Source organism: Stegastes partitus, unplaced genomic scaffold (genome assembly GCF_000690725.1).
Source record: "Stegastes partitus isolate 25-593 unplaced genomic scaffold, Stegastes_partitus-1.0.2 Scaffold2167, whole genome shotgun sequence".
Lineage (NCBI taxonomy): Eukaryota > Metazoa > Chordata > Actinopteri > Pomacentridae > Stegastes > Stegastes partitus.
The window spans coordinates 35,212-60,061 of NW_007579898.1; the positions used below are offsets into that span (position 1 = coordinate 35,212).

General features: G+C 44.1%; 1 protein-coding gene across 1 annotated transcript in view; it reads right to left on the bottom strand.

The window, feature by feature from the left end:
* The window catches only part of LOC103374173 (glutamate receptor ionotropic, kainate 2-like), a 57,615-nt gene that overhangs the window by 31,711 nt on the left and 1,054 nt on the right, over window positions 1-24,850 (bottom strand). Inside the window, exons 2-6 of the mRNA XM_008304214.1 lie at window positions 7,674-7,841; window positions 6,362-6,625; window positions 3,685-3,866; window positions 1,968-2,021; window positions 315-488 (exon numbers count right to left, since the gene is read on the bottom strand). Of these exons, the coding sequence (XP_008302436.1) occupies window positions 315-488; window positions 1,968-2,021; window positions 3,685-3,866; window positions 6,362-6,625; window positions 7,674-7,841 (842 nt within the window). The remainder of the gene's footprint in view (window positions 1-314; window positions 489-1,967; window positions 2,022-3,684; window positions 3,867-6,361; window positions 6,626-7,673; window positions 7,842-24,850) is intronic.

Below are 24,850 nucleotides of genomic sequence, written 5' to 3' on the forward strand. Positions count from 1 at the left end.
GGAGCCCCGCACCACTGAGCTTGTGATTGACAACTGGCACTCACTTATTCCCCCCTTTTGGAATCGCTCCTGTACATTTCAAAGCAATCATTTGTCTCATCAACGCTCATCTGGAGCTTCACAAACATCATTCCGTGTTTAAAAAAAAATACAAAACAAAAAAAACATGTGCCTTGCAGAATAAAACCCCCAAAAGTGCTGATACTTTAAATATGGCGCCCCATTGATTTGGTCACTTGCAGCTATAAACATGTCCTGCATGCGCAGCATAACGTGCATTACGTAAGCAGCATAAAAAAAGGGTTTAAGCCTACTGTCATGAATCCATCCAGCAGGCCCGAGTCCGGTTTGGGCGGGGCTTGTAGCCGCTCCATCGACCACTTCTCGATGATTGACGACACCTGAGAGTTTTCCGTGTTGAGGATGCGGAACCCGGTCATGTTGACTCCGCTGTATCGGTACGGCTCCATGTCGAGGGCGAAGAGGTCCTGGAAGCATAAAGATGAAAGATGTGTGGTTCTGCAGAAATAATGATTTTCTCATCTTCATTTGTGCAGCGTCGCACGCCTCTCGTCTCGCTAATTAAGAGCAGTCGTTTGAGTGGCGTCTTTTCGCCGGAGACGCGCGAGCAGAAAGGTGCAGGCGGTTGAAGGCGTTTCGTGAGTTGTTTTATCTCACGCTGAGGCAGTAGCCTTGATTAAGGCAAGACTTTCAAGGTTACAGGCAGGCCTTGGTGGACTGCCATCTATCATGTGGAAGTGAAAGGACAACCCGATTGTCCTGCATACAGCATGTCTGGCATCTCACCAGGCAGATGTCTCTGGGACGCAGCAGCACAGTTGACAGAGCAACAGCAGGTGATGGACGCAGAATGGGGGTGCCATGGTCAATGTTTGCTGTCCTATTCCGAAAGCAGCACGGATGGCTTGGTACCAGTACACGGCAGCTTAGGCCAGCACAGCGGCCTCCGGTCTGCCAAACACTGGCTGATGTTAAAGTAGGCATGTTTCCATCCCGGCAAGCAGCAACACACCGCCGAAACAGCCCTATAATCACTATTCTCTTCCCTTCCCCACTGCCATACCTGCTGTCACTCACTCCCCCTTTCATCTAACCAGGTTCTTATGTGGATGGGTAGTTACATATCCTGTTGCACTGGTAAATGTCTTTTTCAGGTCAGTTTTGCTCGAAACCTCTCCCTCAGCCTTTCCAATTGGGCTCCAAACAACACAGCGTGCCATTTGTTTGTTAGAGCTATAATGGACCAAATGGGTGACAGTCTCATCTGCTCAGGGCTATTATCTGAGCTCTCAGTCTTCTGTTCTCTTGGCTCAGAGAAGATGTGCTGCTTTTCATCTGCAGCATAGCAAGCAATCTTTGTAGTGGCTAGATCAAAGAACTTTGGAGAACTTCAATCGCCGCCTGAGTCAGAATAAAATACCTCCGACTGCTTTTGTTTCCTACACTCAGGGCTGTGGTCAGCCAGGTGGGGTGAAAAAGGTTGGCGCAGAATTCAGAGAGAAGTCCGAAGTTAAACTTTCGCAACCGATACCTCGAAATTAAAAGAATGCATTTAGGATAAACTACAGAAAATGACTCAGCCTTTCAAGACAATATATTGTTTTTTTGTTATCAGCATGAAGTCAGGTTGGAGTTCAGGTTCACACACAACGAAAATAATAGGATGTTGTTTTTTTCATCTTGCTCCCAGTGGAGTTTAATTTTATTCTGGGAAAGGAAAAAACTACCATCCGACACTCAGACAGATGGATGAATTTTGTCTCGCGACGAGCAGAAGCAGATGAGCGTCTGCACGCCAATGAGCCCAGGCAAAGGAAACTGTCCCAACCACACATCATCAGGCGGACAGTGATGTGCAGAGAAAGGATAAAGAATCTAACAAATAACAGTCTATCAATGCATTTTGTCAATAAAGAAAAAAATAAACGAAATGCCAGTGTACTCACCAGGGTAGTAAAAATATAATGGTAGTACTCAGTCATCATCCCCATGGCCAGGGCCTGCAGGGACAAATGAATAGCAGGCAGCAACTAGAAGTCAAATACAAACAGCTTAATGGGCATATTCTGCTATTCATTATAATTATTCATTTAGCTGTTATTTAACCCATACAGCCACCCCGAGACTTGTCAGACAGGCACCTGAGAGAGGAAAAGGTTTCCCCGTTAAAAGAAAACATGCATATTTACGACGTTTTTAACTGGAACCGGCGGCTGATTAATAGATTTATTCAACAGTTATTATCCTGCGAATGTCATGGTATCACCACGCAGGCAGTAATGTCTCAGCTAATCCATCCAACCAACACCTGAAAGAGATTTTTTATGTAATAACGAAGAATAAAAAGAAGCGGGTCAAATTATGCAAAAAAACCCCAACTGATGACACCCTTTTTATCGCCTGTTTTGACAAAACATTTTAAAGTAGCTGTTTTTCACACAAAATATGTTGTTTGCGCTGATGTGATTTAGTTTATTTCACAGCTCCGCCGCTATGTGAGTTGGCAAAAATACCTTCTAAAAATTTCCTTGTTATGTTCAGTGGGAACACTATTAAAGCTGTTTGCAGTCAAGGAAGCGGTGGGTGGTTACGACGAACAGCGACACGCACACAAACTTAAAGACTGAAGGAGTACGCCTCTAAGTATTCATTTAGCTTCTGTTTTTATTTTCCAGGACGGAGTGAAATTCATGACTCTCAGATACGCCGATGTCTGCTATAAACCTCGGGCCTTTTGTGAAGCAGAATTCCCCCCAAAAAATCAAATATTCCTGCACGCACAATCCCACTAAGATACATTACCATTAGCACCGACAACAACCGAGTCCATTTCATATTTTATTGCTCATTATATGATGATTACAGCGCAACGCAAGGAGCTTTGTTCATGTTCACATGTGCATGACGCAATAAATAACCAACTAACTATTCTCCCTAATAAATAATCATTCGTGTTGTTTTCCCGTAGACGCGCCGCGGTATGGAGAACTCCAAGACTCGGAGTCAATGAGAACCCCCCACAGTTCTCATAAATAATGTGCCTCCGTTAAATGAATTTAACTTGCCTGGGAGCTGAATTAGACTTTCTAATTAAAAAAAACTTTATTGTGCAGTGGAGAGCATTCATTATGATAGGCCAGTAGTAGAGATCCAATATTCTACGAAGAGATTAAAGATGCCCAGAGTAGAGAGTAGGTATCCAAATCATTTGCATCAGTGCTTAACGAGAGAAAGAGTAATAAGGGGAACACGCATGATCTTATTGTTTTAGTACATATACATAATGAATGAACAGTGACTCTGTGTACTCAGTACTGAGTCTGTGTCTCTATAAGGGGAAATTATGCAAATTTTGAGACTGCAGTTAACTTGCTTTTAATTAAATTCAGGAAATACGATGATAGAATTACTGATGTTACGCACAAATGCTGCAGCCTCTTCCATCAGCGGAGCCTCTCTAATTGTGTACATATTGTACTTAAAGGTAAAAAATATGGAACCTTCAAGTGTTTAATATTAAATGAGCGTTTTTTTTTTTTCTTTCTCCGCAGCTACTTATCATTTATTTATTATTAATGGCTTTTGGGTTTCCTTTTTTTTTTTTTTTTCCCCCGTCGCAGTGACTCTAAGAAGCGATCATGGCTCATTACGGTGGACTCGTACCTGCTTCAGGATCCAGGCAGCCATCTCGTGTCCACAATCAAAGATGACGTGGAACTCCTTCGCCTTCTTCATCTCCTTCAGAAGTGGCTTGGCGTCCTTGGTCTCCGTGGGCAGCTGTCGGATCTTCAAACGGATGTTGTATCGTGACGGCGCCTTGATCAGCTCCTGCAGTCGAATGAGACCTGCAGACAAAGAGGACACATATAGCGTGAAAGAGGAATTTTAAAGATGCGGCAACACGCTGTGTTTGATCTGCCGCCATTTTGAAGTATCTGAGATTCTAAGGAGGCCATGGAAAAACCAACTGGAATCAGGTTTTTCTCAGCAGCAAAAAAAAAAAAAGGCTCATATGCATGCCTTCCTAATCCACAGTCTATTGATCCTCCTACTCATGCTTGGCAAGCAAACACACTGCTACAGACCTATCAAGAGAATGTTACACCAATCCAGCACGTTGCACTCTTTTATACAAAAAAGCACAAAATAGAACCAACCTCCATCTGCACCCTCCTACGGAAAAACTTCCAATCCGACAGAAGCTTCCCAAATGTTGATTTGCTCGTGTCTTTCATGATACCGTACAGTGGCATGGAATAGGTTCAATTTTATCCTGATGGAAAGCCGTGGTCAATCCCGCCTCTCCTGCCTCTCTCTCGCGCGCACTTCAGATGTGTTCTGATGAGAGAGGCTCTGTTTGCCCAGCTTGTACTTGCCCCTAGGGAGCCCGACGCCGCCGCCGTCACATATTGAGCTACAATCTTCACCTTTCATTTCTCGACCACACGCTCAGGTAGAAAGCTCTCCGGGAGATACTGTGATGAGATTACAATGAGTTTCTCCCTCAGTAAAGAACTTCAGAGTCCAGGGATGAAAGAGGCTGGATTGATGGGAGAGATGATTACTTGTCATGGGTATAAAAATGGATGGAGCAGAGAGGGTAGTTTGAGAGGGAACTGGAGAGAGATAGGATTTTTTTTTTTCTTTTTTTTTTTCTGTGGAACCACTTTAAGATAGCTCAGCCTATTTTTTATTTTGAAATGAAGTGCTGTGTGAGCAGTTTAATGGTCTTACTGTGAGTGGGGCTGGGTCTCCCCGAGGCCTATAGCAAGATTGGTGTGAAATAGGAACATGCAGGTCTTGTTGTGAAAAGTACCATTGTAGGGAGGAATACTGAACCTCCAAGAGCTTTCCTCAGGTAATCCCAATAGATCCCTACTCCAGGGCATGTGTGCGTCTCCCTGTTTTTGTTCGCGCTGACACTTTGGGAGGTGTTAAGCAAGTAAAAAAAAAAACCTGTCAAGGGAGCTCAACGTTTGGGAAACACTGTCAGTGTAGATGTTTGTGGACTCTGGCTAATGCCTTCAGACTTTCCCCCTGGATCTTCTAACGGCTGTGTGTGAATATTTTATCCCCTCCGATAGTTTTTCCTGCCAGCCGTCAGATAGGCTCCAATCAGCAGTGCGGGGCCCTGGAGCATGAAGCTGTGTGATTACAGCCTGAGACCGGGTGGAAGCGAAGAGGGAGGTAGAAGGGAGAGAGAGAGGGTGGGATGGGGAGCAACACGGACTCTGCAGCTGTCACACTTTTCAGGGCGTCAGGTGTGTTACAGCAGAAATGCTCCACGGAGGAGGAGCCCCTCCTATCTGACACCAGGAGAGAGAGGCGAGAGGTCACCTTTTGGCATCTCTCTGGGACAGTTCGCCGGAGAATGAGGGTGTTAACGCACTAAGCTCCGAGGCAGGAAGCGTAGAGAGGTCAAGGAGATGAGTCAGAATAATGTGGCAAGTGGGACGAGTCACCGGGATATCGTCTGAGGTTAACGTACAGGTGCTGGAATCCTGCAGGAGGAATGTATGTCACAGCTGGAAGGACTGGAGGAAGAAAAACGGCTCCAAAGTAATAGTTTCATTGATATTAGCTACAGAAAGGGGGTTTAAATATCTATTTAGAGGCACAATTTAGGATGTCAGCTACGAGACAAGTAAATTCATTAGGCAGCAACCTGCCTACAATTTAAATCCCCTCCTAACGCTGTAATTTACTTACATTTAGTTGTCAACCACATCACGCCAAACAGCTCGTAAACCGTGAATAAGCATTTGAATATTGTTATCTTCTGCGGAGTGATTACACTTTACCTCGTAAAAATATCACAGTACTCCGGCTAAAATACGACTCGCCTTTTATAATGCATATTATGAGCCACTCTACAAAGTCACAGGATAGACGGAATGGCTCACAGACACATTTGATAGCCACCCTCAGAGATCAAGTGTCTCTGTGTGTTATTAATGGCTGTTGTCAGCGCCCACATACTACAATTCTGCATTGCATTAATCTGAAGAGACATTGGGTCATTCTGGGTAATGTGGTTCTCTTTTTTTTTTCTATGCTGCTGCTCACTCTCCTGGAAGACTGACATGGGCAGCACCTGGAGGACTGAGGCAGAACAGTAAGCTATTGATTTCTGAATTAACTTGACAGGTTACAAAGCACTCACTGAACTCTGTGCAGCAGTGCTGCTTTCTGTAGTTCACCTGGCGCCTCCTTTTTTTTTGTTTTCTGGACACTTTGCAGGGTGAACGTTGCAGGTTTTTTTCAAAAACAAATCAGCACATTCATCATCACACAAAGCAGACGGGAGGGTGGAGGACGAGGACGGACAACACGACTGTACCTGTACCTGTGCTGTCGTCGTAGACCACGGTGACCGTCCTCCATTTGAAGAAGTGCACCAGGTCGAGGATGGCTCTGCTGAGGGAGGAGAAGTCGGGATACAGGCTGACATAGTACGAGTCCCTGTTGTCTGACACTTGATGCTTCCACTTGGTCTGGATGTGGGGCACTCCCAGAGCGTTGCAGATGGACTGGACTGCATTCGCCGACGAGCTGTGTGAGGGGCCAAAAATGGCCGCCACTCCGAGGGAAAGCTGGTCACATGCTGGTACGGAAAAGAAACAACAGGTGAGGGTTAAATCTTCTAATGCAAAATCAGAATAGCTGCCCGATAATATCCACAATACAGTTTATAATCAGAATTAAAGGTAGATTTTTTTAAACTGCTACAGATTTGGAGGAATGTTTTTGCAAGATCTTGCCTCTTATTTACATCTGAATCAGAACCATTTAATGTCATAATACCAAAAAAAGCACAACGAAATCAGGTGCTATCCCATTCAATGCAATAAGCAGTTATAAATAACAAACTGTGCAAGATACAAACAAGAGGTTGGTAAAGATGCACCCTGTTTGGTCGGTATGACATATGTGTTGTAATAAAAGCATAGATGTAACGACACAAGCTTAAACAATAGTCGTTTTTAAGACTCCACAAGCCGTCGTTTATGTGTATGCACGCTTATCTTTTCATGCAATGTGACTGTAAACACTGTAAATTAGTCTATTTCAGCAAATGAACGTCAAGTCTTTGTGGATGTTTTGCCGTTGCAGGTTGTACGAGCGGCTCGATGGTACGAATCAGAGAAAAGAATACCAAATTGACTTTATGGCTGCGTCTGGAATCAATACCCTGTTTGTTCATTCACAACTCGATTTAATAATAAAAACTGAATAATTATCTTCAGAGTGAGCAGTAAATCGAGATTTCTTAGACACTTTAGACATGGTGGTTATTTTGCATCATTATTGAGGCGTAGTGTTGCATGACGCCGGATGAATGGTGCATCCATCAAATGTGATGTGTTATATTACGGGAATTTTAAGCGTAAAATAGTGTACACGGATTGGATATTACTTCTTTTTTTTCCCCCTCTCCTGCTTTCACACTAGCAGGGGATTTTCTTAGGGCACTCCACAGAAGTGTGCATAAATTTGACTTTCAAATAAGCGAGCGGACAGTACAGTGATTGTTCAAGGGGGCTTCGTGTGAATCACTATTTCACACAAATGCGATGAAGTACAAAAAAAAAAAAAAAACAGCGCTCACGGTGGAGCTCTGCCCAACATCCCTCCCATACCTCCTGACTCACCTTTCCGGGAGGCCTCAAAGCTGTCAAAGATGTTTATTCTCTGGATGTCATAGGTCAGTGTGGTGTTGGGGAGCAATGTGCGGTTCCTGTTGATTGTGTTCAAGGCAAATTTAAAGGCTAGTTCCTCTGCTCCGGAGGGCCCACTCTCAATGGATTCGAATATTCCTCCTGAGGGTTTGAAAAAAAAAAAAGAAGAAATCACGTAAGCACAAGACCTCTGAATTGTCACCTGTAACAGCCATAGATTCCTTAACACGAGCGCACATTCAAGCGAATGATCGATGCAACGCAGGCGACATCAGCTCAAACAGCGCCATCACTTTCATACCTCAGTAGTTGTACTCATATTATTGATGCTATTGTGCTCGCTGCTCTGCACAGCTCAGTCACACACCGACATGAAACTGATTTACAGTGCGGATTAGGCATTTGGACCTCGACTGATTTGCATTCTGTGGCAGTCGTCGGTGTAATTATAGGCAATTAGTTGCATTGGGAGGGGAGTTCAGGGGTGGGTGCCCTTCTTTGACTCCCTCGCTCAGCCTTGACAGAAAGGTTCACTCTTCCATTTTGTCCCATTGATTTCAATGATTCTCAAATGAGACGAGAGCAAAGAAAAGCCAGACAGGAGTGCACAGAAATTAGAGGAGAAAAAGGTAGAGGGATGAACGAGACAATAGGCGCAACCGAAAAAAATCAGGAGCACAGTTTAAGTGGTGCATAAAAGAGAAGCAGGAACAGAAAGACAGATAGTGGAAAAAAAGAGGCCAATCAAATTAAAAATGAATTAATCACGCTAATTAAAAACAAATGACCTCTGCGCCATATATTCCACTGTTACCTATGTTGATGTTTAATGGGGGAGCGCCTGCATGGGAGGAAATCTTTTGGGTTTATAAGAATCGCATCGCACAATGCTCATTAATTGACAAAGTAAAAAGTCCCTGCGGAAAAACAAACAACGTTTACAGTTTCGCCGCGCTGCGTGAGCCAGACAATGATTACCATTACAAAGCGAGGTGTCGTCTGCATAGAACCGCACCCTTCAAACATGTCAGTTGTATCGAGCCAAGCAGAGGCGACTAAATCTGCAGAACGACCGTCAATGCTGGTTCAAAATCCTTCACAAAAGAACTGGTCGCAAGTTTGAACTGACCCATGATCACATCACACACAAACGCATTTATATTTCTGTACAGACATACGTGTACATACACATAGATGGGTGTATTACGGTGTCAATTACATTTAGATGCTCTATTTCAAATGCGTTTTGGGACCTTTTACGGAACATGTATTTGATTTCAGGTGTAAATGGGGTCAGTGAGAATGATGACAGACTACATTCACACATCCAGAAATAGGATGAGGTAAAGCCATGGTCTAGATGGTGCAATATGCCAGAATATGGAGCATATTAAAATTTCGCAACAGCTGAAACAGCAGTAGAATAAAAGTGCTTTCAACAATGAACATAAACATTAAAATATATATAAATATATATATATATATACCCACAATACATTTCAACAGCTCGTACACCTTTGAAAATGGACTAAATCCCAAGAAAGCTTTACAGAAAATCAAACTTAAAAGAGAATGTTTGAGGGGAATAAGATGAAAGGGGGTTGAGAGAGCAGCTCTGAGAAACACTCTTGGAGACGAGAGCAGAGTTCAGGAGTCCATCCACGGCTTCCCATCCTCTCCGAGGACAGAGAGTCAGTTTGATGAAATCCAAACTGAAAAAAAAAAGAAAGTTTAAAGTCTGTTTATTGATTCAATTACCGAGAGCGAGGGAAAAAAGTGAGAGCGAAAGAGAAAAAGACTGAGAGTGACGCATTTTTAAAAGAGTGGAGAAAGAGACAGAGCGAGCCGTACAGTAATAGACAGAGCGGCTATAAATAGCATCTGGCCGTGGCAGGGAGTGATAGAAAATGAGTGCAGGAGGGCAAAGAAGATGTCATTAACCCAGGGAAGTGAGCTCTATCACTGTCACCATGGCACAGCCACATATTGAGATTTCTTACCATATTTCATCGCATTTCCTTTAATATATAGTCCAAATCGAGTCCAAAGTGGAAAAGGATGTTGCACTGCAAGATGAAAGCTCCGGATAAACTTATAAAGGCAATAAAGTGCATGTTTTTGTACTTCACTGTGTCACTGAGTGAGCTTTGATAATGAGTTTTCCTTGCGCTGTGCCTCCTCCTCCTCCTCCTCCTCCTCCTCCTCCTCCTCTACGGCGATGTGATGTGAACATGATGCTATTCATGTCGTTTCATTTCACCGAAATGGCACATTAATCTTCAAAAGAACGAATAAGCGAGAATCACCATTAAAGATGATACCAAATCATGTCAGTCTGACCTAATAGAATATTATTACACTTTTGCCCTGAGGGAGCAGACTGAGATCCACCGGCCTGTTCAATGAGTCTGAAAATGAACATAATGGTATTAAGTTATGCTCATCAGATTTCTTTGACACACTGTGTGGCTCGGGCATGCTGGCTTTGAAAGAAACCGTATACCTTTGAGAACACAGAGGAGCGGAAACATTAAATTAAATATTTTCAGGGCTGTGTCAACTATTATATTATATTGCGAAATGACAGCAAATGGAAAATGCTGCTTGGAATGTAACCTCCATTTACATTTTTATATAGCTTTTCACTGCTGTTTACAGTGACTGATGAATCGAACCATCATCTCAGGGGAAGAAAAAAAACCTGCTCCCATATAGGGTCTAATGTATATTTAGCTTAAAGTCTTCCACCGCTCCGTTCATAATCCGTCGGTCCGCTTGCTTTTGTGGTCTGTCTGATTGCAGGTGTGTGTGTGTGTGTGTGTGTGTGTGTGAGCTACAGCTGAGATAATCAGCGTGTGTGTGTGTGAGTGTGTGAATTATAGAGTCGCCATCATTGGGACTGGTGTGAATTATAGTGCAAATGAAAGCTCTGAGTGAGTTATGAGCTGGATAATCACCCTGACGAGAAAACAGGCCTGCTGATCTGAGTGTCTCAGTGTGTGTGTGTGTGTGTGATAGAGCGAGAGGCTGAACAGAAAGTCAAAATGAAAGTGCAGTGCGAGAGGGCGTCTTTGTGTATTTTTCTCCCCCCTTTCAGTGTTTCCTTTTAATGTTTAATGAAATGAAATTTGGATTGAACATCGTGCAATCGCCTGGTCAGTGGCTTAATTTCTCCCAGAAATGAAGTTAAATTGAAATGAATGTCTGTGAACAGAAGTCATTCATCTCTGAAGGACACACTTCACAAACAATACCATCGGCCTAACCTTGAAATTCATGCTCAGTAAAATAAATTCTGCTGCTCACATGCTGTTCTGGTGAAGATTAAAGCCGGGGCTATGTTTCAGCGGCTTTGTGAGTCCGAGCACAGAGAATGTATTTACTTCTAAGAGAAAAAAAAAGGTTATTTACGAAACTCCAAACGAAAACACAATCGGCTCTCTCTCTGCTCAAGGATGCTCTCGTACAATGGGAGATGGGAGTCAGATATGTTGCCATGGCAACTCATGCATCTATGCTATGGCTGAGAGGCATCGGCAGTTTTGGAATGTGAGCAGCTGATCGGTGGAGGAAGGGCGTCGTGATAATGTGGACGGCCTGTCTCTGTGACTAATGACCAGCACTGCAGCTGCAGGATGGCGGTGAGCTGTAGGGTGGCTACCATGGCAACCGGCGAGCAACACTGTCGCTAAGGCGAGTGGCCCAGGTATGCGCATGAAAGTCCCTCGGCTGGGCTTTTCAGGACCACCGCCGTCCACCACGCCCCGGCCACCCCCACAGCGGCTTCTCTTCTCCCCTCTCGTCTTTCAGCCGGCGAGGATCAGAGCTCGGAGCCAATAGGCAGGAGGCAAAAGTGATGGAAACGCTCCATAAATATCCCTGAAAATCCCGGCGGGAGCGCTCCCTGACATGTTTGGCGGTGAATGGGACATGATGCATGAAGGCCTGCAGAGAGTCGCCGCCCCTGGCCATTAATCTGAAGCTCCCCTTGGTGGAGTGGTAGACTGACCTTCCTACGCTGCACAAGGGCCAACTCTGCCTCTACCTGAAGATCCACAGAAAGCTGACCCCGGAGCGGGATGCATCCGGCGTGCATGACAATCACCAACCACACAAACAAGCCGCCACCAGTGCAGCCTGTGTGGAAATTCACTTGGAAGCTATTTAGCTCATTGCTGGGTGTGTCTTTCTTTGTTTATCAAACGTTCATTGTTTGTGTGTGAGGTGTGATTTTCCTTTCTACTCCACTCCAGTGTGCACGCATGCGCACAGACACATGCTGCTGCTGTTTTTTTTTTTTAACCGCTGCGTAGCTGAGGTGATACATAACCTCAGCGCATTGTTTGTCCAGCTACATCTTCTCTGACCTCAGCTCGGAGATAACATCTTGCAGAGTATTGGTTTTGTAAAGGCACGACAAGGAAAGCAGTAAACTTTGTTAATAGGGTTTTTTTTTGTGTGTTTTTTTTTCCCCCTGCTAGGCAGACGCTCAATACGTTATTGGTTGCATCTAGCAAACCTGCACTTTGCACTGCAACACAGAAAATGTGAGTAGTAAGTGTAAAACAAACGAGGAAGAAATTAGAAATGAAGAGATAATTAATGAAGTGTTAATGCGCGGCTCCTGAATAACTCAGAGTCAAGGACTAATGATGAGTTACCAGAGAACAGACCGGGAGATACTGTATTAAAAAATAATTTAGTAATGATTAGCTCATAAATATCCGTGACACAGAAAAACAATCACTTCCTTCATAAGTCTTTTCTGATTAAGTCTGAACCAGCTGCTGAGCGGAATAAAATAGTAACCGCTCACTCGCCCCTCATTACTTTGTGATTAATTTCATTTTCGGGCTCTTTCTGGTTCGTTTTTGACTCGTAGACGCCGTTAGTTTTGCGTGACGAGGCTTTATTTCAGGTGCACCGAAGCAGCTGTCGGACGAGCGAAGAAGTTGAGGTGGTGAAGGAGAAGTTAGCGACGACCACGACGAGCCGCCGCATGTGGGAATAGTAACTAATGATCAAGTAATTAGTTCATAAATGAGCCATTGCTAGTTTGTGCCGCCCTGAACAGCTGGCTCGCACTTAATCAGGAATGATGAATAAGGAAAGTGATCATCACTCAGTTCCTCTGATCTTAATGAATTAGTTATTTTTTAATTAAATGGAGTTAAAGGAGTGAAAGGAACGGAGTAAATAAGTACTCAGTTACACAGTAAAAAAAACATTTTAAAAATTACAGATTTTCTTCCCCTTTTCTTTGAGATTTATAGAAATATAAAAATAAAACAGATGGTGACTTTGCTTGTCTTATGTAGAATAAATTTAAAACCTGTAGCTTTGAATAATCACAAAATTTCCTTTTTTTAATGTTGAAAACACGGTAAAATATATTTGCAGCTTTTTTTTTTTTTAACTTGTTCATTCGGTGAAACTATTAAATTCAAGTTTAACAGCGTAAATATATCCTGAAAACTGAAGGAGAAGCTCTGGTTCTGTCATTGTTCATAGACATGTTTGTTCAATGAGAAATCTCATATGTATTAACAGAATTTAACAAAATGTTGGATGATTGTGCACAACTGTCATTATTTCTATTACATATGAATATTCTTCATGAATCACTGAAACGTTTTTTAAAACATGGACGTGATCTCGTGCAAAATTAAGGCTAAAAAATGTGTTTTAATTCTGGAAAATTACTGCATTTTGTTAGAGACGTGGTTGTTTTCTGTTATTTTACAGTAGTAGAGAACACAACACAACACAACACAACAGAATACAATACAATAGAACAGAGGTGTTATAGACTACAGCAGACCAAGCAGTTCAATTTGTGTAATTCAATGAAGGAACCATAACCTTAGAAATCCATTTCCAAACATGGAATAAATATTTCCAATCTAGATAATTTATTACATTTAATTTGCAATTTAAAAAAAAAGCAACGCCTGTAATCAATCAGCCTGATATTTTCTGGAAACCGAACAGGACGACGTTACAAAGCCGCCTGTGTGAACGCCGGCTCAGCTGCTGTTATCCAACTTGTTTGGCTTGTTCTCAGTGTTTCCTTAAGAATAGCATCAGTGCTGTCAGCCTAAAGCCTCTTGACACTGGGCCGGACTGTCACCTGCCACTGCTGGACGCTAAGCCTCAGGCTGACTCACACGCTCGGACATAACGGCGCGAACACACACAATCACGCACTTCAAAGATTGAGACTAAATAAACCTGTCAGGTAAGAAACAAGCGAGTCCGGGGGGAAATGTGACGGATGTGAGAATTTAAGGCTCGCGCTCGAAGCATTCAAAGATATCTAAGTTCAGTTGCACTCAGAGTAATAATTAGCTTGTCCGTTGCCAATCTCATCAATCTCCTATAATGAGCATGCACACACACACAACACACACACACACACACACAGAGCGTTCAATTAGAAAAGTGTGCCGCGGCCCTCGTCCCTGACCCAGCTCCAAGTGGGAAACCAGTGATCATATAACATGTATTAATTCTGAGCACTGGCAACAGATGTGCTAATTTGCTGGGCTCTCTCTATTCATAATAATGTGCCAGCTCCCTCCTCAAAATATGTGCTAATTTGCAAGGGCTCATTGTGGATGTGCTAAACTACCGGCTGACATTTTGTGTGCTAATTTGTCAAGCAGGGACCCCTTTTAGTACTAATTGTGCCAAACTGTGAGTACACTTCCACGGGCCTTGAATTGCCGAATTCCTAAATGACTTCTGTCTGCTTGCAGTTTCCAAGCCCTCCACCGCTCTCAAAATGCAACTGAATAGAAATACCAACTACTGTGAAAATAAGATGTATAAGCACTAAGTGCACACAGTTGCCTACGCTCACGAGCACGAGCACATTTTTCACAGAAATATGTGGCTGCTCTCGAGATTAGACGAGCTCCTTAAAGAAACAGAAATGCAGCCGGAGTCGAATGCTGCGGTTTGTTTGGTCGTATCATCAAACGTGCACACATGAACACGCGCCATAAAGAAATAACAGCCTGTACTTGAGATTACAGAAACGCGTCGTCACGACCGGCGTTTAACACGAAAGATGTGTCTGTCAGATGCACTGTTGTTGCTGGAAGAGCTCACGAAATTATCATCTGCATCCAAAGTTTGAGGCGCCTACACGTGTGATGAGCAGAGCGCGGCGCTTCACTTGAGCTTCAACTGTTTGGACAAACACAGCGAGCGGTAAGTGCAGTGTTTTAATGTGAGTGTACGCACACTCAGCCGCACTGAGAGGCTTTTTTTTTTGCAAATTGGCATGCACACAGAGCGGCCCCTTACCTGAAAATGACTGATCAATATTGCAGAGCAAACACAGATAATTCAACTTGGTGCTACAGCTAATGGTTGTTTTCATTATCTATTAGCATGCTGGTTGTTTTGCTTTTTAGCTTTTTTTTTTTCCCATCGGCGGATTAATTGGTTAACAACATCAGACAGAACGGGGATGATTTATGATGAAACGAAGCAAAGATTTATAACTGAGCGACTGGAGTTCGCGTGTCGACTTAAAAGTGGTCAATTTGTCAATAGTCACAAATTGATCTGAAGTCTGTTGACTCATCGATTAACTGACTGATGTCATACTCAGGTAAAGTACTTTGCAAGCAAAGTTCATGACATGGAGCACGATGCAATGCAATTAAACGATCACCTCTGTGGACAAAAAAGTAATTTGCGGAGGTGAAACGTGGACACCGGCGGCCGTTTTGGCGCAAATCACATCCGCTGTGTGGCGGCGTTCAGGCGAGGAATCAAAATATTTATTGAAACACGGAGGAAAGGAGGAAAACTTATTGCAGCTGTAATAGCACATGGAGAGAGGTGGCGACGCGTTCTGAAGCTCTTCCCGAGGCGTCATTCGATGGCGCCTCCGGAAGAGCAGTCAAGCTTCAAAAAAATATTTTTCTCTCTTTTTCGAGCAAATACAGCAGCTCTCAATTGTCTTTATGTTGTTTCTCTGTGGGGCACTTTGGAGAGACAGACACCGAGGCTGAGAGCTTATTTTTCAATGCATCTTCGCCATCTGCCCAAATATTCCCCCATATAATGTGAAGTGTTCAGGATATCGCTATGGAAACGACAGCAATCTGTAAATTGGAGGCATCCATCACCAAATAGCTGTCGTGTTGTCGTCGTGTTTGCCGCGAATCCGTTGCAATGAATGTGGCATTAAAGTTTGCCATCAACACAACAAACACACACTTTGCAGCTACGATGTGCTTTGTCATGCGGCTGAAATCGCTGCGTGTTCGTGGTACAAAAAGTCTAATTCGACTAATGCACGCGTAGAAATAAATAAATACATACAGTGGCTTTCACAGCCGGTGGGTTTTATGAGCCTTAGAAGTCCCACACTTCCTATCTGGCTCCCATGTATAAACATGAGTATTCCCAAAACCGCAGTCACAAGGTCGTACAGTTCAAGTAAATAATACAAATCTCCAACCTGCAGTCGGGAGCTTTTTCTGCCGCCACGGAAAATATGTGATTTGGCTCTAATATACAGGCCATAGGGAGCGAGCGGGACCACTTATTTAACAGAATGCCTCCCACTGCTTCGCGCCTCACCCGTCTCTGCCATTTCTCTTTCGGTGCCCCATCTTTTTCCTCTGCTTTATCAAACCGCCACACACACACACACACACACACACACACACACACACACACGGCGCGTATTTCCCACTCCCTCAGACTAGAGTACATCTCACGGTGGCCTCGGCAGGTGACAGATGGCGACCTCACAGCACTGCTCACTGTAAACTGAGTTTTAATCAAGCCTAAGCACGTGTGAGAGATGCTAATTATCCACTGCAGGCTAAAGGGAGTCCAGCCCGGAGAACATTGTGACTGTGCATCCACGGTTTATAATCATTTCCCCCATTGTGGCGACGTCGCCGCTCGTGGCGCCGCAGAGGAGAAAGGCAGGACGGCGGCCCGGGCGTCCCTGGGCGCTCCAGCCCTCGAGCTGTATCGCTCAACAAAATAAATATGGAAAAGAACTTGACTAACAGTAATCCTGGAGTCTTTAAACAAACTCTCTCAAAGTTAACCACGGGGATTTCCAACTGTCTCTCAACAAACTTGCCAAAAAGGGGGCGTTAAGACTCTTATCTCACGACTGCACCATTTCTGAACGTGAACATTTTAGGCAGAAAATCCCCTCTTATCTGAAAAGAATGTGACAACAGGATAAACTTACATTACATTCACACACGGCGTTTAAGCACGTGTGGCCGACCTTGGCGCTGGAGCTGCCAAAGAAGTTCAGGTTATGATGCCGCAATTAGGTCACAGCAAATTATGTGAGACTGTATTGTCCTCTTTGCTCCCGTCGTCGCTCCCGTTCTCGTCCTCGCTGCTCTCCTGCTCATCAAAATGGTCCTGTATTACACTCTTCCCATTGTAATTTTGAACAAAATGGCTGTAAAATTAGACTTTCTTTCTTGTAGAAGGGCAGATGTAATCTCCCATCAGAGCCAAAGGTCAAGAATTAATTCAGGAGGCAGCTCTTTAATTCTCACAGCTGGGTTTTCACCGAGCGGCGGAAGAAAGGAGGTGGAGGGGAGGAGGGAGGGAGGAGAAAAAAATGAGACAGTTTACAGGATTTTGTTAATCTGATTATAATCATTTTTAATCTTCATAAATTTAGAAATCCTTGCAAAGAAGGTGATTAGAATTTCCGGAAAGGTAATAACAGAGAAGCTGGGAAATGCTCACTTTAATATGCCAAAAATAAATTATGTAAAATAAAAATATGTAAAGTAAATCAGACAATAATGTTCTGACACACAAAAATTTAATTACAATCACTGGGGGAGTTACAGCCTGTGGAATGCAAAGAGCTCTTACTCTGCAGTAAATCCATATGAGATGTTTATTGGCTCATCAAAGCATCTATTTCTGTTACAGAAAGGGGTTAAAATTTAGATTTAAAGTCCCCAGACGAAGACGTTTATGACCTACATAGAGGTACGTATGTGTAATGACGTCTAAGTGTTTCAGGATTGATGAGCCTAAATGTAAATATTAACCTGGAAAGATGCCGTTTGCTCCAAAAACGAAAAGCACAACGAGAAACCGAGGTCTGAAATGTGCATGTCATTGTGTGAGAGGACGCTGAGACTAAGGGACAGGCAGAGGTAAAGGCTGGATCGCAGTCAGGGAGAAGAAAGTACAGGAAGGACCAGGAGACAAGCTGGGAGCCACGGGGAGACAAAGACGACACAGAGAGGAAGGACGGCGAAGGACAAAGGGAAGAGAAATGGAGGGGAAGAAGAAGGAAACTGACAGAAAACTCTATTTTCTGGATATTAATTTGATGCTGAAAGTGCACCTCGCCGTCATACTGTCTCCTCACAGCCCGTCAGATGTTTTTTGGAAAATAACCAGTGATGGCCATTATGTCTAAAGTCGGAATAAGCTGTAGTTAGATGGGAATGCTGTCTGACAACCAAAAAAGAGAGGGGAGAGTTTGGACTGCGAGGGAGGGAAGGAAGGAGGGAAGGAGGGAAGGAGGGACGGAGGATGAGGTGGAGGGGTGGGGCCAGCTTTAAAAAAAAAAAAATAGATGAGCGAAGGAAACGGAGAGGGAGAAATTGAGAATAAAAGAGGTCACTGGAGGCAGATAAAAGACACTCAATTAAACGAGTGAATGGATGGCCCATTAGACCTGAACGGACACCTGCACCCCTCCTCTCCGCCTCAGCCACAGGGCAGGAAAATGTCAGCTCCTGGTTTGAGTTCATCAGCCTCCCATCAGCCGCCGCTGTACACAGGCTCGCCGATAATCAGAGCCACAGGTACACTTTGCTGCAAAGGTGTGTCGATTTTTCCTCGCTTGTTCTGCCAGCACACGCAGACAATCACACCGACAGAGGGAGGAATGAAAGAGACACGCACGCCGACTTTAGCAAGGAAAATAGCCAGAGGCCTCGCGGATGAAAAGGAGACTAAATAATGAAGTTCCTCAAATATGTGCGCTCGTTTTTTGTTTTTTTTCTCTCTCTCCCCCAATAAATACAAAAAAACATCCACCGAGGATGAAAGACAATGAAAGTGGTGGGAAATCAGGAGTCCTGTTTTTAATCTTTCTCCTGATCTGCTGTCTGCTGTTTATTTCACCACTTCTCACTTTCAGTCACACCCCGCTGGGCAGCAAATTCCGAGTCTTTTGTCATGTTTAAAAAGCAATAGTCGGCTGTGGGTATATCTCATGGGTAGCTGTGCGAGGAGGAAATCGAGATGATTGGTTTAATTATCTCTCCTCAAAGTCTTAAAAGGAGATTGTGCGAGATGGGAAATTAAGCTAAGTCTTTTCATCTATGATGCTAAATGTGCGCGTGGAAAGAGGGTCAGGCTGGCGGGTCGACAGCACGGCGCTGCCAAAGACTGCTGCTGCAGCCAAAACATGCAGGTTTTAGCCTCAGAGCTGAATCGAATTGTTCCTCAGACCTGGAAGAAAAAAAAAAAAAAAACGCATCTGTCATCCTCCAACTTGTTTATTAACAGACACATTCGTAATCTCACCTTCTCGCACACAAACGCCTTCCAGACAAAGCTGCACAAAAACACTTAAATATCCTCCGAGCAAAAGGAGAAAAAGGACAGGAGGGAAAAAAATAAATTCAACGTTGCGGGAGGAGACATTTTGCATAGCCCTTGTGGATCGTGGACAATAGAGCGTCATGCTGATTCAAAGAACATGATTTTAAGTAATCCTGCCTCAATATGTCCTCCCACAGAGCCCATTTCCCCCTGTGTCCTTGGTTCACACAGAGAAACATTCATACATCTGACAGGCTATGCTGTCAATGGGAGCCCTGAGTTCTGCTTTCTCCCTTTCAGTCCATTGCTCCCCTCCTTCTCTTGCTCCTTTATTCAGCTGGCTGGAGATGAAGGTGAATCACCACATCCTAACCTGATCAGTGCCTCACATCATAGCCAACACAGCCGGAGGGCTTTTTGTTATCGATTGACTTCAGAATCCCATGTAGTTTGGACGTCAATGCTTTCATTTACGGTGTATGTGCTTTCAAATATGTTTACTTGGTCTGCGTGCCCGGAATCCGCATCTAATTGCCTCGGCTCGCAGGACACGTCGAGGAGCCGCTTTTAAACATATATATATATATACGGCTGAACGGGCGACGTTTTAAAAGCACGCTCGCAACCGAGCGCGGAAAAAAAAAGGCAAACAATGACCCTCCTACATGTTTTAATCATAGAACAAATACACAGCAAACATTTACTCAAGCTCCCAATTAGCACTATCTCTGGCTTCCACAACAAACAATTGACAAGCCAGGTTTATTTCCCTCTATTAGGCAATCACTTAACAGTTAATTACCACGGTTGAGCTCTTGTGAAGTTAAAGGTCTCACATGTTACCCCGACACGTGACGCAAAGCGTGCGGCGCATTGTTCCAGCGGCGCCAAAGGTCTCGTTTTCACACCATTTGAAGCCCATGAGAGGAAACGAGCCAACGCGTAGCCCTACATGTCATGTGGCTGCTTATAGTCAACGAGCAGCAAAATTCATTACAATCCGGCACATCCTGCTTATAGAGCACATTCCCTTTTTTTTTTTTTTTTTTTTGTTTGCATTCTCACAGATGGTAACCTGCGATACACACACATGGGGGTGTCTGGGATTTGGCACCGGTTACTTGCGTTGCTGCCAGTTTCTTTCTTCTTTTTTTAAAAAAAATTATTCCTCGCCATATCGATTCGCACTATTTAAAAGTCTACTGGAATTGGAGACAGTGAATGTGTAAACAGACAAAACAGATGAATTCATGAGAGGCTAATAAAAGCACATTTTGGGTTTAGTTCTCTGAGGGAACTACAAGGACGCATGTGTTAACAACGTCTCTGCAGCGTCTGTGAAAGCTATTTCCTGCATAACCCAAAGTCTCAGGCAAATTCTTTTTTCTTTTTTTTTTTGTGCTTGCTAATACAATGTGCTGACATTTATTCAGAGATGCAGTGCAGGACTCCTGGCCTCCCACTGCATTTCCACAGCATACTCCACTGTCCTTTCTGTGTCTCTTCACAGAAGCCATCAGAAAACAGTAATAAAAGAGCACAACTGAGTGTGGGCTGAGAGTGGACTGCGCCGAGGCAAACTAATCTATCTTTACTCCGTATCTGCTGGCCTCAACACTCACTGTTTTTCTTCTCACTCACACTTTACAGACTCTCTCTCTCTCTCTCTCTCTCTCTCCCTTTTTTTTTTTCCCCTCTCTCCGACAATCACTCTTGTTTTTCTTACACCTCTCAGTGGCTTCGAGTTTTTTTCTTCCAGCTCCCTCGGTGAGATTGCCAAAAGGACAGCTCCACACGTATTATAAGATGCAAAAAAAAAAAAAAGAAAAATAAATAAAAAACCCTTCCTTATGAGCGCCTTCCGCTCTGACCTTCAGTGAGCCCCGAGCCAGACGACCAGGCAGCGAGACATGCTGCAGGGCTCTCCTCCAGGGACAGTTTCATAGAACAATTGCACATATAACCCCCCTAACCCACCTGATACCCTGGGAAATCCCTGAGTGACAATGACAAAGACTGATAGGTTGTGAATAATGAAAGCCCTCCAAGAGGAAGTGGCAGAACACAGGTCTCGGATGGATTCTGTTTGATTTGCACAAAAAAAACAAAACACACACACAGACAGACAGACAGTGTGTTAAAAGATGCAGTTGTGCTGGAGGTGTTTACCCTGCAAACAAGGTCAATCAGCTAAAGCCTCCTTCGATGTAAATAATCTCTTCAGATGTAGCTGGTAAATCTCAAAAAAAAAAATGGACTAAATGCGAAGCACAACACGAAAACTAATTTCATACCTCACAGATATTTGCCATTTCAGAATGGCAACAAATCTGTATCCCTGAATTAATCGCCATTGAGCCTTTTGTAACTGAGGCATGACAGCAAGACCTTCAAAGACTCAGGACTGTAAACATATTTTAGAAATCCATCTAGATAGTTCCCGGCTTCAAGCCCATGTGTGGTGCTGCATGCTAATGCAAGACAGATCTCCTCTTTGTTCTTGAAACCCACGGTGGGTATTTTTAAACCATGGAAATCATTTGCCAGCAGAGATAGTTTCATATTTCTATAAGCTATGGCGGGGCCAAGTGACACATGAATATTTTAAGCAGCTTTGTGCCTATTTAAATGTGTTTGCTGCGAACATGTTGGCAGTGGGCCAGGGCACAGGGTGTTATCCGTAATTCCTGCAATCCTAAACTAAACTCCAAGCGTGCTGATAATTCAGGCTGGCAGAAAGCAAAAGCAAATAAAGTCAATTAACCACAAACTCCCCTTGAATTTGTTTCCTCTACCCTTGCTCGTTCTCGACAACCTTGTAATTTTTTTTTTTTTTTTTTGCCACCACAACACAGCTGAGACGATGGAGCCTGGTAAATATTAGAAACGCAATAAAGGACCTATATCTTGGCATTGTGGAGGGAGTTAGATAAACTTCACCAGAGGGGATTGGGCCTTTTTTTTTTTTTTTGAGCCAACAGGGGGGAAAAAATTGCTTGATTTCCTTTCTGAAATGAAAAACAATGTTGTGCTTTAGTCATAAAATATTCCCACACATGTCGTGCATCGGGAAAATATAAACAAGAGCAGGAAATACAAACAAACAAAATGAGCATCTCTGAGTCAACAATGCTTTCAGCAGCAGTTGACAGCCCAGGGACATACTGCATCTGCCAATGCTGTTTGCAGATGGCGGCGATAATGTTATCACTCAACCTCACAGCCGCAGACCAACGACGGACGTCGGAATTAAAACGCTCCCAGCTTCATTCTCGACTTTCCTTCTGTTGGATTTGTCTTGCTTGCTTTTATGAATAAGACGAACCAAACTCGGCCGTCTTCTGATGGAAGGAGCAGATGTGATGACTCATTGCTTGTGAATGTTTGTTATGGGAGGAAGCAAAAAGAAGAAAATACGATCATGCACATAATGCTGTTTCCTGGGAAGGAATTAAACACACAGCTCCTTTAATTGTCAGCCAACCGGTTAGCAGGCACATGATGCACCACTCTTGAAGGCAGCCCTGGATTTCCACTCCAGTAGGTTCTAACTGGCCATCGGTGACAACTGAGGAAATTGAACTTTAGCAGCATTACTGTATTTAACTGTTTGTTGGAGCCGTCCCTGACATCACTGCCAGAATAGGGTTCTCTAAAAATCACACCAAAAGAATGTCAGCCATTGACGGTTGGGATTGGAGATGAATGCAATGCCAGGTGTGCTCACTGTCCTTCATTGTGCAGGTAGGAATGAAGAGAAAACCCCCCAAAAAATATTTAGTTCTGGGTCCATGACACCTTTATAGTTATCAGCAGTGACTAAGTATTATTCAGTGCTCTCAAAAGGCAGGAGAATCTTCTCTCAAGAGGTATTTTATTACAGCTTGTATGGGTTGCACTGGCTCCATTTCAGTATCTCACTAAATGAATTACCTGTAAGATTTATAAATGAGGAACATGGAACATAATAATTCAATTCCGTGTGGGAATTAACTCAGCATATTTGCCTGCAGCTGGTGGCCCAAACTCTTTCTTTTTTTTTCTCCCCTTTCCCTTCACTTTTTTCCCTTTTTTTCCTGACACTTGTCGCTCTGCACGGTGAGCTTGATGCCGTGAATACAAAAGGCTGAGTACGCTTTGGTGCTACAGTGTATGTGTGCGTGTAAAGGTCTCAGCCCTGACAGGAGAACAGTGGTTGTACAACGTTGAGCCGCCTGTCTGGCCAGAATGGAACTTGGGGCCGGGGAAGGAACAGACAGACCCAGGGGAGCTGACCTCCTCATTTAACCGGCCTCCTTGCACGAGCAGCTGGGATGCTGTGCTGAGTAAGCACATCCTGCAGGACAGGAGATGCTGGGGAGGAAAAAAAAGCACCAGTGGGGCTTTGGTGTCTCCCATGGCATGTCTCTTGCACTTATACTCCCTGACATATGGTGAAATCTCTCTCTCTCACACACACACACACACACACACACACACACACACACACTCCTATGTTTTAATATATCTGTCTCTTCTGGAGAGCAAACCCCACAGATAAGCACGTCATCTGTTCTAAAGAGAATGGATTACACTCCAAGAAATGGTGCCATCTTGCAGAGACGTGAAGTGGATGCTGCTGGCAAAAGATTAAAAAATAAAAAACAACAACAACAACACACAAACAGGGTTTCACAGAATGCACATCACTGCGTTACAAAACGGGACCACTGCGCTCTTTTTGCTCAGCAACAGGCTCTCGGGCTGCCCGGTGCCTGTCCGTGGTCCTGAACCGGCGGTCCGGTGTGGGGGAACCACGGACAGACACCACCGGCTTCCGGCTGCGTGTACAACCGAACCACTGCAACCAAGAAAGAAAAACAGAAAGAAAGAAAAAAAAAACCCGCATCCAGCATGAGCGTTACCTCAGAGCAAAAACACATCTCAGTGACATGAATCACCTCTTATCTCGCACGGCTATGTCCGTCTTACTACTGATGCCAGATGCCTCGCAGATGTGGCGCGTCAGCACACGCGACATATTGGACATGGCAAGGTACGGGCAACAGCTCCAACCATAGTTCATAAAGAAACACACACACACACACACACACACACACACACACACACACACACACACACACACAGAAACATAATATAAACACGCATAAAACCGTGGCCACATTACTGCCAAAGAGGCGCAAATGTCTCATCCATCATTGCGCAAAAATTGCCTCCAAAGAATTTCGCCGTGAATCGTCGACTTGGAAACTTTATCTGTGGGGGACTTTGCCACCACCACCCCCTGAGGGATTAGTCAATAGACGCCCGGCGTGTGTCAGACAATGTGTGAGACGGGAAATCGCTCGTCGGGGCTGAAGGATGCAGCAGGAAGACAAGCACATCTCGTTGCCATAGCGGCGGCTCCGGCGGACGCGGCCTGACTCTTAAACAGGACCCTCGGGGAAACTGAGGGGGGGTGAGTGGGGGGGATTGTAAGGATGTGTTGTCAACACTTGATGACATCCGCTGTCACTCCACGATGTCTGCAAATGCAACACCGCGAGAAAGCAATGCCATGCTCCTCAGACGGA